Below are 13,570 nucleotides of genomic sequence, written 5' to 3' on the forward strand. Positions count from 1 at the left end.
TCATTGTTAATAATGGCATGCACATGAACAGCGAGAGAGCCGCACCACTTCCTGACTGACTAGCAGCAACTAGCAGAGCCAAGGTGGGGGAGGGGAAGGGGTGGGGGAATTTGGGTGGCCGAGGATGTGAGGAGGGAGTGAGTGGAGTGGGGGGAGGAGTGAGAGGGGGCAGGAGGGGGGAGGTGGGAGTGGTGTGGAGGGGACTGGAGGGGAGGGGGCAGGAGGTTGAGTTGGGAGAGGGTGGCTGGGAGGAGTTGGATGGAGGGGATGGGAGGGGTAGGGGGTGAGAAGGAGGGGTGGAATGAGGTTGAATGGGGTGGGAGTGGCGGAGGGATGTGGTGTGATGGGTGGGTTTCGGATGGGCAGGGTAGAGGATGTGGGGGGGGGGGGCTTCATTATTCCTTGTTAACAAAATATGTCTTTGGTAGACATGAATTGTACCACCTAGTTGCATTTAAAATATAAATTTAAGTGAGTGATGTGATGAAATGAAGTTGGCTCAAGTGCTTTGGACATCAGTATGAAGTTTTCATCATCACACCTTCACGGGTTGTCAGGAGAGGGGAGCGGCAATAGCTCTGTGTGGACTTGTTAGTGCTGATCTTTCTTGAAGTTTACCAAGATGCTAGGTTTATGGCTTTCACTAAATTAAAGGTGAGTATTTTTATATGGTAATATTGTAAGAAGAAATTTATTTTTGTTAATGAGACGATGGGATAGGAAATTTGGGTGCATTGTTGGAAAGAGAGCATGAAATAATGTTTCCACACTTCAATTTAATAAGACTAAAAATAGAAAGATGAGCATCCAAATAATTTTGAATGATTTAGATCATGAGAAAATGCAGAGAATTTTAAAAGCGCTGGAATCTGGTCTCATGAATTCTCGTCATTTATGTCTGGTTTTCTTTATACCTGTCTAGTCCAGGAATGTAAAGGCTATCGATAGTATTATGCTGTAACCTTGGGATAGTATAGCAAAGTACGGAGTCATGCATTTTGGTAATAAGAAGAAAGGCGCAAATTACTTTCTAAATGGAGAGAGAATCCAGAAATCAGAGGTACAAAAGGACTTGGGACTATTGGTGCAGGACTCCCAAAAAGTTAATTTGGCAAGTCGAATCGGTAGTAAAGAAGGCAAATTCAATACTCGCATTTATATCAAGAGGACTGGAATACAAAAACAGAGATGTAATGCTGAGGTTCTATAAGGCGCTGGTCAGGCCACATTTGGAGTACTGTGAGCAATTTTGGGCCCCATATCTGAGGAAGGATGTGCTGGCTCTGGAGAGGGTCCAGAGGAGATTTACAAGAATGATTCCAGGAATGAGTGGGTTAGCACATGATGAGCGTTTGATAGCACTGGGCCTCTACTCACTGGAGTTTAGAAGGTTGAGGGAGGACCTCATTGAAACCTACGGAATAATGAAAGGCATAGATAGATTGGACGTGGAAAGGATGTTTCCACTGGTGGAAGAGTCTAGGACCAGAGGTCATAGCCTCAGAATTAAAGAGTGCTCTTTTAACAAGGAGAGGAGGAACTCCTTTAGTCAGATGGTAGTTCATCTGTAGAACTCATTGCCACAGAGGGCTGTGGAGGCCAAGTCAGTGGATATTTCTTAAGGCAGAGATAGACAAATTCTTGATTAGAATGGGTGTCAAGGGTTATGGGTAGAAGGCAGGAAAATGGGATTAGGAGGCAGAGATCAGCCATGATTGAATGGCGGAGTAGACTCGATGGGCCGAACGACCTATTTATCCTATAAACTCGTGAATTTGTGGAATTATTTAACGATAAATTATTGGAAGGAGGTTCCATTGCCAATTTTCTCCCCATTTCTCTTTCTCAAGTTATTCAGTTGATTTTTAAAACTTTCAATGAAAACCTATCATTTGAGAAGCTTGACTAGAGCTTGTATTTAAAACTGTGGGAAAGAAATTGAGATAATGATTAGATGTGGATTAGGTTTTTAAATTTTCTGGATGTTTAATGGAAAGCTGACCGAGGTGAATATTTTGAAATTGTTGGTGTATTCTTGTTGATAATTCACAGTAGCTCAGCGGTACAGTTGTTGCCTTGCAGCACTGGAGACCCTGGTTCAAACCTCACCATGGGTGCTGTCTGCAAGGAGTTTGCACATTCTCCTTGTGACCACATGGGGTTGCTCCGGTTTAATCCCACTTTCCAAAGACGTGCAGGTTTCTAGGTTAATTGGCCTTAGTAAAAATTATATATATTGTTGATATATATCGGTTTATTATTGTCGCCTGTACCGAGATACAGTGAAAGCTTTGCAAGCTATAAAGGCTAGTCATACTGTACACAAGTATATCGAGGTAGTGCAAGTATGAAAATGAATTAGAATGCAGAATATAGTGTTGGAGAAAGTGCAGATTAATAATGCAAGGCATCAATCAACAAGGTAGATTGGGAATTAATCTTTAGCATGCGAGAGGTCCATTCAGGAGATGACAACAATGGAAAAGCTGTTCTTGAATATGGTGGAGCGTGTTTTGTGTCGTCTGACCAACAGGAGAGGAGAGAAGGTAGAATAACAGTGGTGTAAGTGGTCATTGGGAGGTGAAGATGTACAGCTTCTTCCCTTCATTGGATGGAGCATAGAATATAACTGCAAGGAGATCTTGGTACAACTTTATATAACATTGGTTAGGCAACATCTGGCTGATGTGTGTGAATGTGTGTGTAGTTCTAGTAACTGCACTACAGAGAGTTCTGATGCAGAGCCTCAACCTGAAACTACCTCTGCCTGCACAGGTGCTGCTCAATTTGATGATTTTGTCCAGCAGTTTGTATTTTCTTGAGATTCTAGCATTTGTGGTATCTTGTCTCCAAAGAAAGGATGTAATTGCACTGAAGAGAGTGAACCAGCACAGATCGCACAGTGAACCGGCACTGATCTACTTGCACTTTATTCGGTTTTAAAACTGTTATAATTTGTTTCATTGGGTTGTTTAAATTAATACTGACTAGCTAATTAATTTATTGCATTGTTTGGGAGGCGCATTCACAATCTCATTGTACCCCTGTACAATGACAATAAAGATATATTGTATTGTATTGTATTGAGAGTAGAGAGGGACGCCACCCAAATGTTGCCTGAGACGGAATAAGGAGAGACTCGATAGACTGGGTGGGCGGAAGGGGCAATCCTGAGAATATGTACAAAATTATGAGATAGATAGTAGAAACCTTTCTGCATGGTTGAGGTGTCCAAAACCAGGGAGCATAGCTATAAGTTCAGAAGCATAAGGTTTTGAGTGGATATTGTGAAGATTTCTTTCACCCAGAAGGTGGTTGCAGTTGAGAATGCTCTCCATGAGAAGATGATAGAGGCAGGTATTCAACACACTTAAAAAGCAATTGATGAGCACTTGAATTGTCAAGGCATATTAGCACATAATGGTCACAACAGCCATGATGATCAAAGTAAAGGGTCCTGTGCTGTTAGACTGATTCGATGCAGTTAGTTGGTGGCTTGGGATCACATGAAGGCCAGTCTGCAAGATTTTTTAATTCATTTTCCAGCTGCTGGTGGGATTGGAGCCTGTGCTTCTGAATCAATAGTCCAGGTCTCTGGGCTCTAGTCAAGTAACATAACCAGCAGGATACTGTATCATTGTCACGTACCTCCACAGTAAGCAAGATTGATTTGACATAATATTGAACACCCTGTCAAACATTCTTAATTTTAAAATGTTGCTTTTTGACAGATTGTATATAACATTGTAGTAAAGGTCAGGCAATCACAGAATCTGTTGACTGATGATATCATAAAGAATTTTAAACACAAGATTAAGATGCTGTCTGATTTGACCGACTCTTTATGCATTGGTTAATGTAATATAAGATGTCAAATGAGAACAAAATTAATTAAGAGTCTCTGCATATTTAGCCATGAACTAATCGGTAATTCTGCTGCTGAAATAAAATCTACCAATATTTACCTTCAAATTGTGGAAAGGTTTTTGTCAGACTTTTATGGATGCAGGAGAGGTTATTTGGTCCATCGTGTCTTTGCTAGGAGAGGGAAGGGGTGTGAGAGAGAGAGAATCGGTTGATCTGGCTTTCCAGAGCTTGGCCAGTATCCTCGGGGTCAGCATGTCAGATGCTACTCCAGGTATATTTTACAATGCCCTCCATAATGCTTGGGACAAAGCCCCAGCATTTATTTATTTGCCTCCACAATTTGAGATTTGTAATAGAAAATATCGCAAGTGGTTAAAGTGCACATTGTCACATTTTAATAAAGGCTATATTTATACATTTTGGTTTCGCCATGTAGAAATTACAACCGTGTTTATACACAGTCCCCCCATTTCAGGGCACCATAATGTTTGGGACACAGCAATGTCATGTAAATGAAAGTCGTCTGATTTAGCATTTTGTTGCATATCCTTTGCATGCAACTACTGTTTGAAGTCTGCGATTCATGGACATCACTAGTTGCTGGGTGTCTTCTCTGGTGATGCTCTGCCAGGCCTGTATTGCAGCCATCTTTAGCCTATGCCTGTTTTGGAGGCTAGTCCCCCTCGGTTTTCTCTTCAGCATATGAAAGGCATGCCCAATTGGGTTCAGATCGGGTGATTGACTTGCCCGCTCAAGAATTGACCATTTTTTAGCTTTGAAAAACTCCTTTGTTGCTTGAGCAGTATGTTTGGGATCATTGTCTTGCTGTAGAATGAACAATGGGTTTCGAGGCATTTATTTGAACTTGAGCAGATAGGATGTGTTGATACACTTCAGAATTAATTATGTTACTACCATCAGCTGTTGTATCATCAATGAAGATAGTTTAACCAGTACTTTCAGCAGCCTTACATGCCCAGGCCATAACACCCCCACCACTGTGTTTCACAGATGAGGTGGTAAGCTTTGGATCTTGGACAGTTCTTTCCCTCCTTCATACTTTGCTCTGGCCATCACTCTGATATGTTAATCTTCATCTCATCTGTCCACAAAACCTTTTTCCAGAACTGTGGTTGCTCTTTTAAGTAGTTCTTGGCAAACTGTAACCCGGCCATCCTATTTTTGTGGCTAACCAGTAGTTTGCATCTTGCAGTGTAGCCTCTGTATTTCTGTTTGTGAAGTCTTCTGCAGACAGTGGTCATTGACAAATCCACACCTGACTCCTGAAGAGTGTTTCTGTTCTGTCGGACAGGTGTTTGGCGGTTTTTCTTTATTATAGAGAGAACTCTTCTGTCGTCAGCTGTGAAGGTCTTCCTTGGCCTGCCAGTCCCTTTACAATTAGTAAGCTCACCAATGCTCTCTTTCTTCTTAATGATGTTCCAAACAGTTGATTTTGGTAAGCCTAAGGTTTGGCTGATGCCTCTAACAGTTTATTCTTGTTTCTCAGTCTCATTATGGCTTCTTTGACTTTCATTGGCACAACTTTGGTCCTCAAGGTTGATAAACAGCAATAAAAGTTTCCAAAGGTGATGGAAAGACTGGAGGAAAGACTAGGTGCTGAGAGCTCTCTTATACCTGCATTAAGGAGGCAATTAAACACACCTGAACAATTACAAACACCTGTGAAGCCATGTGTCCCAAACATTATGGTGCCCTGAAATGGGGGGACTATGTATAAACACAACTATAATTTCTACATGGTGAAACCAAAATGTATAAAAATACCCTTTAATAAAATCTGACAATGTGCACTTTAACCACATGTGAGGTTTTTTTTTTCTTTTACAAATCTCAAATTGTGGAGTACAGAGGCAAATCAATAAATGATGGGTCTGTGTCCCAAACATTATGGAGGGTACTGTACATGTAGTAAGGTTTCTGCCTTGATCACCATTAACCACATAACTGAAGTGGCCATTGAGTATTTGGATGGTGGTGAGAGAATGTTCCAAGTGCTGACCTGATGCCCAACAAGGGAGGTTGCAGGCAAAACAGGTGGGTTAGCAAATTTTAATTGTAAGTTAGAGGGCAAAAAGTTAGCAAATGGAACAAATTTGAATTTCACTGTACTTTAATTAGTACATGTGACAATAAACTGACCGTGAAACCTTGACCTTGAGACCTTGACCTTGAGACCGTGACCTTGAGACCGTGACCTTGAGACCGTGACCTTGAGACCGTGACCTTGAGACCGTGACCTTGAGACCGTGACCTTGAGACCGTGACCTTGAGACCGTGACCTTGAGACCGTGACCTTGAGACCGTGACCTTGAGACCGTGACCTTGAGACCGTGACCTTGAGACCGTGACCTGGAGACCGTGACCTGGAGACCGTGACCTGGAGACCGTGACCGCGAGACCCTGACCGCGTGACCCTGACCGCGTGACCCTGACCGCGTGACCCTGACCGCGTGACCCTGACCGCGTAACCCTGACCGCGTAACCCTGACCTGGACCTTGAAATTGTAAGTATCACAAAATGCTGGAGTAACACAGCAGGTCAATAGACAATAGGTGCAGGAGTAGGCCATTCAGCCCTTCGAGCCAGCACCGCCATTCAATGCGATCATGGCTGATCACTCTCAATCAGTACCCCGTTCCTGCCTTCTCCCCATACCCCCTCACTCCGCTATCCTTAAGAGCTCTATCCAGCTCTCTCTTGAAAGCATCCAACGAACTGGCCTCCACTGCCTTCTGAGGCAGAGAATTCCACACCTTCACCACCCTCTGACTGAAAAAGTTCTTCCTCATCTCCGTTCTAAATGGCCTACCCCTTATTCTTAAACTGTGGCCCCTTGTTCTGGACTCCCCCAACATTGGGAACATGTTTCCTGCCTCTAATGTGTCCAATCCCCTAATTATCTTATATGTTTCAATAAGATCCCCCCTCATCCTTCTAAATTCCAGTGTATACAAGCCTAATTGCTCCAGCCTTTCAACATACGACAGCATCTAGGAGAGAGGGAATGGGTGACGTTTCGGGTCGAGACCCTTCTTCAGACTGTTTGTAAGTGTAAGTTTGGGGGCAAAAAGTTAGCAAATGGAGTACGATGTGAGAAGTTATGGGATTGTTCACTTTGGAAGAAAGAATGAAAAAGTAAATCATTATTTAAATAGAATGAGACTGGAAAATGGCGCAGTGCAAAAGCATCTCAGGGACCTTGTGCATAAAACACAGAATCTGCTTGCAGATAGGCATGCCAATGGAATGCTGGCCTTTATTGTAAGATGCATGCAGTATTCAAGTATGAGGCCTTTGATGCTATTTTTTAGCCGTGTCTGAGATAGCACCTGGAATCCCGTTCTGGTTTCCAGATTGAAGGTAGTGCCTCTACTTACACTGGAGGCAATGCAGAGGGGTTTCCGAGGTTGATTCTTGGCATGATCATGTTGATGTATAAAGATAGGTGGAGCGACATCAACCTATGTTAATTGAAGTTTAGAGAAAAAGTCTGAACAAGAGTCTCGACCCAAAACATCACCTTCCCATGTTTTTCAAAGATGCTGCCTGACCTGCTGAGTTACTCCAATACTTTGTCCTTTTGTGTATTAATCAGCATCTGCAGTTCCTTATGTCTAATATTCTTCCATGTCTATCCTCTGCCCCCTTTTACATTTTTCCACTTCTTCCAAACAGTATCCACGTTTGTTTGCATATTTAACTTCACCACCTTATAGCCTAGCCTTCAGGTTCACTACATTAGGAATGAGCTTGTGAATAATATCTCCTTTTTCTCCCGCAGAGCCTTGTCTATTTGGGATACCAGTCTTCAGATCACCACAATTTCCACTTTGTTTGGGGCTTGGCTTGGAGCGTTTCCTATTCCACTGGACTGGGACAGGCCTTGGCAGGTATGTAATGGTTCATCGTAAAAAATATGGTGTTCAATGAAAAATCCGAGGTTTCTCATTGCTGCAGCTGCATGCACTAAGGGAAAGAGAACAAGATTGTTTGAAAATAAACTAAATTTGACGAGCTCTTGCGTCTCAAGTAGAAAAATAAATAGCCAGTGAAAGAAGGCATGCTTTAATTTCTGAAATAGGTGACGGGATCAATTAGCACGCAATTTGTTAAAACCCCAGATGCTTAGAGCATAAGTATCGCATTGTGGTGTAAGTATCCTTGGAGAATTATATTTCAAATTACATGTATTTATCTACAAGACTGATGAATGTTTGAATGTTTTTAATGCATGGATAATTTGCACTGAACTAAGAGTAAACTGTTAAGCTGTCTGGCTCTTTAATTTATGGGTTTGCAAATTCAGATCTCCCAACTTGACGAATTCTATGGAATCATCAAGTTTCACTATTAATCTTGTTAACTGTTTCATAACTTGAATGTATTTCATCCACATTTGTAATATTTATTTCTTTACTATTTTATGGATTGCATATGTGACGTTAGTAAAATATTTGAAGATGGTGTCGGTTATGCTGCTTGAGCTGAGGGCCCAGGTGGCAGCTGATGGAATAGGTGGATGGGTGGGTCACGTGAGATGGTGAGCTGCTTCTGTCAATTAGGGCTTCTCTCTGCTCCTGTTGAATGCCCTCCAAGTTTTCAGTGCTATTCTTATTGCTCCTTCTCCACTTTGAGTTGAGAAGGCAGGAGATGGGGTTGATGAATGGGCAGGAGAGCGGAAGATATATCAGCCATGATTGAATGGCAGAGTCGATCCAATGGGTCAAATGGCCCATTCTCATATAACGTATGAACTTATGACATGTACCGGAGGTTCTCGGGAGTCAGTGACGAAGAAAGCATTGAGCGCATCCTTGAATATTTTTCTGTTTTGCTGGTAATCTCCTTCTATGACAGAGCTTGTGATTTGGGAGACTGCTGTTGGGCATCTGAGCAATGTGGCCTGTTCAGCCTAGATGACTGAGAGTAAATAAACATTTCACAATATCACTGACAAAGATGGTTATTTTCAATTTTGTATTCATTTTCTCAATTGGTTTATTTGGGTGATTGAGAGGGAGCTGGTGAAAAGTCATCAGATTGAAAAGTTTATTCTGTTTTCTCTATAAATGCTGGCTAACCTATTGAGTATTTCCATTTTTGTTTTAATTGTTTTATTTCATATTTCTAGTGTCTGATATATTTTCCTTTTATGAATTTGTAGTAGTAGTGGCCAGTGATTCTTTTCTTTCAGATCTATTGTTAGACCACAGCCAAACAATATCCTTGGATCCAACAAGTATTTTTTACTTATTGGCCTTTACAAAGATATAGAATTTTTACATCAACATCTGAACATTTTTGAATGCAATGGACTCTGCACCCAATCTAATGGGACGCTTTTCCTTTCTCCCATAGGTATAGGCATTCTTAGATTTTCTTAGTGTAAGAAAATAACTGCAGATGCTGGTACAAATCTAAGGTATTTATTCACAAAATGTTGGAGTAACTCAGTGGGTCAGGCAGCATCTCAGGAGAGAAGGAATGGGTGACGTTTCGGGTCGATAGCCTTCTTCAGACTGATGGTCTGAAGAAGGGTCTCAACCCGAAACGTCACCCATTCCTTCTCTCCTGAGATGCTGCCTGACCTGCTGAGTTACTCCAGCATTTTGTGAATAAATACCTTAGATTTTCTTAGATATCTTAGAGAGTCTGAAGAAGGGTCTCAACCCAAAACGTCACCTGTTCCTTCTCTCCAGAGATGCTGCCTGACCCACTGAGTTACTCCAGCATTTTATGTCTATCATTCTTAGATGTTGTTAGTTTATGAATTAACATGGGTCACAGTAGTAAACTTGGAGAGGTGCCATGTGTCACAAGGGTGACACTGGCTCCATGAAGAGATCTGTTCCATCGTTAATCTGACACTTTGTTGGAGGAGAAGTTGTGAAATTGAAACATTGGCCACAGGTCAGCATGAAAGTAAATTCTTCCAGTGAGCTCATTCATCACTTTCAAAAATTAGCAAGCAGGAATTTGGTTAAAATTTGTGTAATTGTGCTTCGTGATTAGATACCTTTGGCATATCCATCCCAATAATTTAAAATAACTTGACTAAGCTCCCAAACCAGATCGGCCAACATGGAATTCTTCACAAATGAGAATTCCTGGCCAGGTTTCCTTTGGAAAATGAGGACTCCAGAGACTTGTGCTTTGTTTTAAACTTGTAACACTGCTCTGCTGTCTCTGACATTGTTCTCCATATTCAAATATGTAAAGGAAAGAACCGCAGATGCTGATTTAAATTGAAGACACAAAATGCTGGAGTAACTCAGCGGAACAGGCAGCATCTCTGGAGAAGGAATCGGGTCGAGACCCATCTTCCGACTGATGTCAGGGGAGTGGGTCAACATGATCTCCCGGTTGCTCAGCACCTCAACTCCCCCTCCCATTCCTAATCTGACCTTTCTGTCCTGGGCCTCCTCCACTGTCAGAGTGAGGCTCAGCACAAATCGGAGGAACAGCATCCCATACCTTGCTTGGGTAGCCTAAACCCCAGCGGTATCAAAGAAGTTGGCGCTGACTCCTTTAAGGAGACGTTTCCTTTAAGTGACCCATGTTTGAATTATATATATTCTTCTTTTCACATTTCATTTGTTTTTCCCATTGTCCCTTTCCCAATGTTCTTAAATTACACACCTTTCTGATTCCCTCATTGGGTGTTCCCCAACATATTTTGGAATTTCTTTATAATGAAAGTAAATGTTCACTCCAGACACTTTTTCTGGGTAACATTTCCTGTTTAGCCCAAGGCCAACCCACCGTGGACTGGCCAAATGAACAAACGTAGATTGATATGGGGTCTTTCATAACCTCGGAATGCTCCAGGAAGCTTAGTTAATGAACTTCTTTTAAAGCAAGGCTGCTGCCTGAATGCGGGGAACAATGCAACAGAGTTATCACAATGTGAGGTACCATAAACAGCGTTGAGATAAATAATCTGATTACCTATCCTATTGGTTTTGATTAATGTTATAGAAGACATCAGGCAAGACAATCTGCATTTTAAATACTGGCCGTGGATTCACTTGAGATGTAGTACCTTATCTGATACCTGGTTCCTGTCAAGAATGTAGCGTTCTTCCAGGAATGCACCTGGTGAATTCCTGATCCCAGTGGTGTTCATGTGAAGAGCAAAGCAACGTGTGAATAAAGAGGCAAATACAACCACCAGAGAGGTTTGCCTCCAGCTTGTTTCTCCTGTAAGTACTTAATACTCCAAGTATTAGGTTCACCAAGGCCAGCTGTTAACTATTTAACTTCTCTTTGTATTTCCATACTGACTATTCTGTCCTGAGCCGCATCCATTGCCAGAGCGAGGCCACATTCAAACTGGAGGAACAGCACCTTGTATTCTACCTGGGTAGTTTACAACCCAACAGTACAGGGCATTGGTGAGACCACACCTGGAGTATTGCGTACAGTTTTGGTCTCCTAATCTGTGGAAAGACATTCTTGCCATAGAGGGAGTACAGAGAAGGTTCACCAGATTGATTCCTGGGATGGCAGGACTTTCATATGAAGAAAGACTGGATAGACTCAGCTTGTACTCGCTGGAATTTAGAAGATTGAGGGGGGATCTTATAGAAACTTACAAAATTCTTAAGGGGTTGGACAGGCTAGATGCAGGAAGATTGTTCCCGATGTTGGGGAAGTCCAGAACAAGGGGTCACAGTTTAAGGATAAGGGGGAAGTCTTTTAGGACCGAGATGAGAACTTTTTTTTCACACAGAGTGATGAATCTGTGGAATTCTCTGCCACAGAAGGTAGTTGAGGCGAGTTCATTGGCTATATTTACGAGGGAGTTAGATGTGGCCATTGTGGCTAAAGGGATCAGGGGGTATGGAGAGAAGGCAGGTATGGGATACTGAGTTGGATGATCAGCCATGATCATATTGAATGGCGGTGCAGGCTCAAAGGGCCGAATGGCCTACACCTGCACCTATTTTCTATGTTTCTAGTATGAACATTGAATTCTCCAATTTTAGTTAATTAACTACCTAAAGGCGGCACGGTTGCGCAGCAGTAGAGTTGCTACCTTACAGCTCCAGCGACCCGGGTTTGAACCTGACTATGGGTACTGTCTTGTGGAATTTGTACGTTCTCTCCCTGAAATGCTTGGGTATTCTCTGGTTGCTCTGGTTTCCTCCCACATTCCAAAGAAGTACAGGTTTGTAGGTTAATTGGCTTTGATAAATTGTCTCGTGTGTAGGATAGTGCTAGTGCACAGCGATCAGTGGTCGATGCGAACTGTGGGCCAAAGAGCCTGTTTCCATGTTGCATCTCAAAACGAAACCAATCCCCATACCTCACCCTTCCACCCCCATCCTTCCTTTTTCTTCCTCCTCTCCCCTGTACCCCCTACCTGGACTCGTACCTAATTATTTCCTTCCCTCCCCTTCCACCTACATTCTTTCCTCAAGTTTCACAACTCTCTTTTGTATCATTCCTTCTGTCTTTTCATTTCTGGTCTTTGTGCAACCATCTGTCAATCACCCCCTCCTCACCTGTTACCACCTACTGCTTGAGGTAGATACAAAATGCCCAGACAGGCAGCATCTCTAGAGAGAAGGAATGGGTGACGGTCGGGTCTGAAGAAGGGTCTCTTGCGTGCCAGGCTTTGTCTAACTTCAAATAGCCTTTGCTTTCCTTCCATCCCCTCCCCTTCCCAGTTCTCCCACCAGTCCTACTGTCTCCGACTACATTCTATCTCTGTCCCATCCACTCCCCTGACATCAGTCTGAAGAAGGGTCTCGACCTGAAACGTCACCCATTCCTCCTCTCCAGAGATGCTGCCTGACCCGCTGAGCTACTCCAGCATTTTGTGTCTATCTTTGTCCTACCCTTCCTCTTTTCCAGCTTTCTTCGTTTCTCCCTCCCCCTACCCCTACCAGTCTGAAGAAGGGTCCTGACCCAAAACATCGCTGATCTGTGTTCTCCGAATATGCTACCTAACCCTTCTGATGGTTTCAATGTTCAGTTCTATGAGCTCATCTTTTATTTTTCTAAATTCCAACATTTCTTTTCCCGTCCTAATTAATTGCTGCCACTTGCGCACGGTGGCGCAGCGGTAGAGTTGCTGCTTTACAGCGAATGCAGCACCGGAGACTCAGGTTCGATCCTGACTACGGGTACTGCACTGTAAGGAGTTTGTACGTTCTCCCCGTGACCTGCGTGGGTTTTCTCCGAGATCTTCGGTTTCCTCCCACACTCCAAAGACGTACAGGTATGTAGGTTAATTGGCTGGGTAAATGTAAAAATTGTCCCTAGTGGGTGTAGGATAGGGTTAATGTACGGGGATCGCTGGGCGGCACGGACTTGGAGGGCCGAAAAGGCCTGTTTCCGGCTGTATATATATGATATGATATGACATGTGTTTCACATACAAGGGCATCTAGATCCCTATCTTTCACATTCTGGTCTCTAGTGTCTTTCCATCTCTGGCCTTTCCATTTTTGTCATACACCTCCCACCCATCCCATATCCCATTTTCACCCCCCACCTGGTTCTATCCCCCTACTACCCAAGCATTTCACTCACTGGACCCTCTTTCCCACGTTGGTTCCATCTGCCCTTCGCCTTTCTTCAATGGTTCTCATTATTAAAGTCCTTACTTATCAGATTCCACCACTGGTAGGAATCTGTTTGCCACTCATCACCCACCACAATAGCTATCTCCAC

At 42.9% G+C, this 13,570-nt stretch overlaps 1 protein-coding gene across 1 annotated transcript in view; it reads left to right on the forward strand.

The window, feature by feature from the left end:
- Positions 1-13,570, forward strand: part of pigf (phosphatidylinositol glycan anchor biosynthesis, class F) — a 42,905-nt gene that overhangs the window by 16,063 nt on the left and 13,272 nt on the right. The window contains exon 4 of the mRNA XM_078404994.1: positions 7,671-7,779. Within this exon, the coding sequence (XP_078261120.1) occupies positions 7,671-7,779 (109 nt within the window). The remainder of the gene's footprint in view (positions 1-7,670; positions 7,780-13,570) is intronic.

Source organism: Rhinoraja longicauda, chromosome 9 (assembly GCF_053455715.1).
Source record: "Rhinoraja longicauda isolate Sanriku21f chromosome 9, sRhiLon1.1, whole genome shotgun sequence".
In the NCBI taxonomy this organism is placed as follows: domain Eukaryota; kingdom Metazoa; phylum Chordata; class Chondrichthyes; order Rajiformes; family Arhynchobatidae; genus Rhinoraja; species Rhinoraja longicauda.